Source organism: Lactuca virosa, chromosome 6 (assembly GCF_052849685.1).
Source record: "Lactuca virosa cultivar CGN04683 chromosome 6, Lactuca_virosa_CGN04683_v6, whole genome shotgun sequence".
NCBI lineage: Eukaryota > Viridiplantae > Streptophyta > Magnoliopsida > Asterales > Asteraceae > Lactuca > Lactuca virosa.
This window is the reverse complement of record NC_136431.1, coordinates 108232735-108236142: the sequence shown is the minus strand read 5'-3', so window position 1 is coordinate 108236142 and position 3408 is coordinate 108232735. Positions and strand designations below refer to the sequence as shown.

Here is a 3408-nt window from a genome sequence, read left to right as displayed (position 1 = left end):
TTTATATGGATAACATACACACGGTAGAATACTTTGAATATTAAATCCTAAACTTTATCTATGCAACAACCCATAGTTGAATATTTACATGTTATCTATTAGTGTTAAATGAAGTTTTAAGTTACCTATTATTGTTAAACAGTAAATGCATGCAAACATTAAAGATTTAAAAAAACATATACGTCAAGAATGCAATGCATACATGTAGGTGGCCCTATGGAAAAACATAATGTGAATAATATATAACCTAAAGAAATTAAAAATAAAACATAGACGTAACCATATAAAAATATCAGTTTAGAATCACTTGGACCATTTAAAAAATCTGTGATTTTTTAGTAGTCACTGTTCACTGCGCGATGGTCTGATGGTGGGTGGCGTTCTACATGTAGAGGAGGAGGTGGTAGAGGGTGGGTCGGAGGTGGGGGAGAGAGGGGTATTATTTTCTAGTTTTCTAATTAAAAAATTAAAAAAATAAAAATACTTGTAAATGGTCCCTGAGGTATGAAAAGACTATTTTGCCCTCAACCCTAAATGACTTAACAACTAGACAAAATTTCAAAAGTGATCCCTGTGGTTTGCAAAAAGTAGCAACTTAGGGATATCTTTGATTAGAGTAACATCGGTGGTCCTTGGGGTTTCAAAATCAAGTGTAGTTAGTCCTTTTGATTAACTCCGTTTAAAGAATGGTTAAATACATATGAAATGAAGAATTTAGCCTTGGACTAAATTTAAAATATATAAAATACTACAATGACCTTTTTTGTATCTCTATCCTCCTTTTTTTTCATTTTTTGTAATTTATTTTAATTTGTTTTAATTTATTTCTTATTATTTTTTAAAAGAAAAAGTAAAGGAAATTACCACACCAACCTCTCTCTCTCTCTCTCTCTCTCTCTCTCTCTCTCTCTCCAAATAGGTTTGTCTTAACACCCAAGAACATCTTTAGGAACACAAATACACAAGAACAAACATTTTCATGAACAAATACACACATCGGATTTTCTGATTTTATTTTCCAAAGCACACATACATATGCACATACATACTCAAGAAAACACAAACATATACAAACACTCAGGTACAAACCTTCAACAATGGAAGGTAAAATCAGCCACCATCGTCCGCCATTATCACAATTGACTGCCATCGCCATCTGCCACCACCACCTTCAACCAGCTCTATCTCTAACTAGATTACCTCGTCTCTCTCTTTCTCTTTCTCTTTCTCTCTCTCTCTCTACCTCTCTCTCTCTCTCTCTCTCTCTCTCTCTCTCTCTCTCCCCCCCCCCCCAAGAACACTCAAATGCCATTATCTCAAGAACACTCACCATATGCCACCACCACCGTTCATCACCATCATCCGCCTGCCATAATCTTCACTCGCCACCACCATCCACCTGTTTCCATCTCTGTTCTCCACTGACATCGTCATTCACCACCACCCTCTCAAGAACACACATACACACCCTCTCTTTTTCTCTCCTCCTGCCACCATCTTCCTTCGTCCCAACCACCTCCATCTCCCCCACCCTCACCTCTTCTTCCTTAACCTGATGACCCTTCACCACCAATTTCTCTGCCTCCCAGATCTCGTAAGAAAATTTACCCATCTTCTTATATTTCAAGAAGAACTAAAACGCCAAAAAAGTCAAAAAATTTAAAGAAGACGGATTCGATTTAAGGGTTTATCACATCTCTATTCTTCCTCAGACACAAATCTGTAGATTGCTAGGTTTAAAGAACATATCTGGTATGTGGGTCCCTACTGGAAAAACAATAGGGCAAGGGTAGGTGGGTCATGTCACTGGATTTTACATCGGAGTCGCAAGCCACTGTCACCAGATTTTGCTAGGGATGGACGGTGTTGCACAAGCAGGGGCGACAGTGGTGGTGTAGTTTGTGCTTTCCGAGCACCAATATAATAGAGGGAGACGAGAGACCGGTTATAGAGCTATTGAGAGAGAGAGAGAGAGAGAGATGTTGGTGATTTTAGTGTCACCATGCATTTTATGTATTTGGAACTAATATGTGAGGTAAGGGGCTTATTAGTTTGTACTATATATTATATGTTTGGTGAATGTGGAGTGTATTCATATATAAGATCTTATGATAAGCCGGTACGATAGAATACCGAGGGTCAATGGGGTTGCGCCCCGTTGTAGGGTCCTAGGGGCAGATCCCGGTGGTCTCGCTTATGTCGAGGGGCAGTTCCCCCGTAGGGTTTAGGGCACATTATGGAAAAACCGAATTCTAGTGGGTGATTATGGTAAAATTTATAAATCATATCAATTTGTAACAATTGATTATGCCATTAAATTTATGATTCTCCTAACTAATATAGAAGACGGAAACCCTAATCTGTCTAATATAAATATGGCTCCTTTATTGAGTCATGATATACCCTACTCAACTCTCTTTCTTCTACACAAAACTCAGAATTCTCTGGCGATTTGGCTTGTGTTTCTTTGCCTAGATACACAAGTTTCCTATTGGATTATCCTAGGCTGGATTTCCTGTAACCCAGACATAGGGTGACAATATAAGTTTGGAAAGTAAACTTACACAATCCAAGAGCAATCCGGTTTCTCCTCCATAACCCTAAACTTATTCCCAACAATCGAACCAATATTCTCGTCTGGCGGAGATGGCAGATTCAATCCGCGAGTTGACCATAAAGTTCTCAAAGCTGGAAAATTTTGAAGGCAATGATTTTAAGCTTTGGCAGAAAAAGATGTTTTTCATGCTGACCATGTTGAAGGTTGCGTATGTGCTGAGCACTCCACGACCTACAATGGTGGAGAATGAGACATTAGAAGACACCTGGAAGTGGAACAAGTGGGACAATGATGACTACATCTGTAGAGGACACATTCTGAATGGTATGGCAGACTCTTTATTTGATATTCATTATGAGGCCAAAAGTGCAAAGGAGTTATGGGACACTCTTGAATCAAAATACTTGGCTAAGTATGCTTCTAGTAAGAAGTTTCTGGTTAGTGATTTTAATAACTATAAAATAGTTGATTCAAGACATGTCATGGAACAATACAACAAACTCCATTGCACTTTGGGTCAATTCAAATTGCACAAAATAAATATGGATGAAACCATTACTATGTCAAGTGTAATTGACAAACTTCCACCATCATGGAAATGTTGGATTAGTGTCTAAGTCCATAACTATAATTGGTATGTACTTGACCCGATTTGGCATGGTCCATTTGGGTTGCATGGCATCGGAACATTTGGATAGAATTTTTGTGAGAAGAGAACATTTATGATTTATTAATATATTATAAGCTCTAATATATTAATATGAAATCATATTATTTAATTAGTATTGATCAAGAATTAATTTGGAATTAAATTTGTGATCAAAAGATACTAATTAAATATATGGGGATTG

General features: G+C 37.4%; 1 protein-coding gene across 1 annotated transcript; it reads left to right on the top strand.

The window, feature by feature from the left end:
- The first annotated feature begins 2646 nt into the window (after positions 1 to 2646).
- On the top strand, positions 2647 to 3174 carry LOC145121841 (uncharacterized). Its single transcript, XM_079057537.1, has one exon. It carries the CDS (start codon positions 2647 to 2649, stop codon positions 3172 to 3174), a length of 528 nt encoding a protein of 175 aa, XP_078913663.1.
- The last annotated feature ends 234 nt before the right edge of the window (positions 3175 to 3408 follow it).

Coding starts and splice junctions, on each gene's coding strand:
- LOC145121841 (XM_079057537.1), top strand. CDS start 2,647: ATGGCAGATTCAATCCGCGAGTTGACCATAAAGTTCTCAAAGCTGGAA.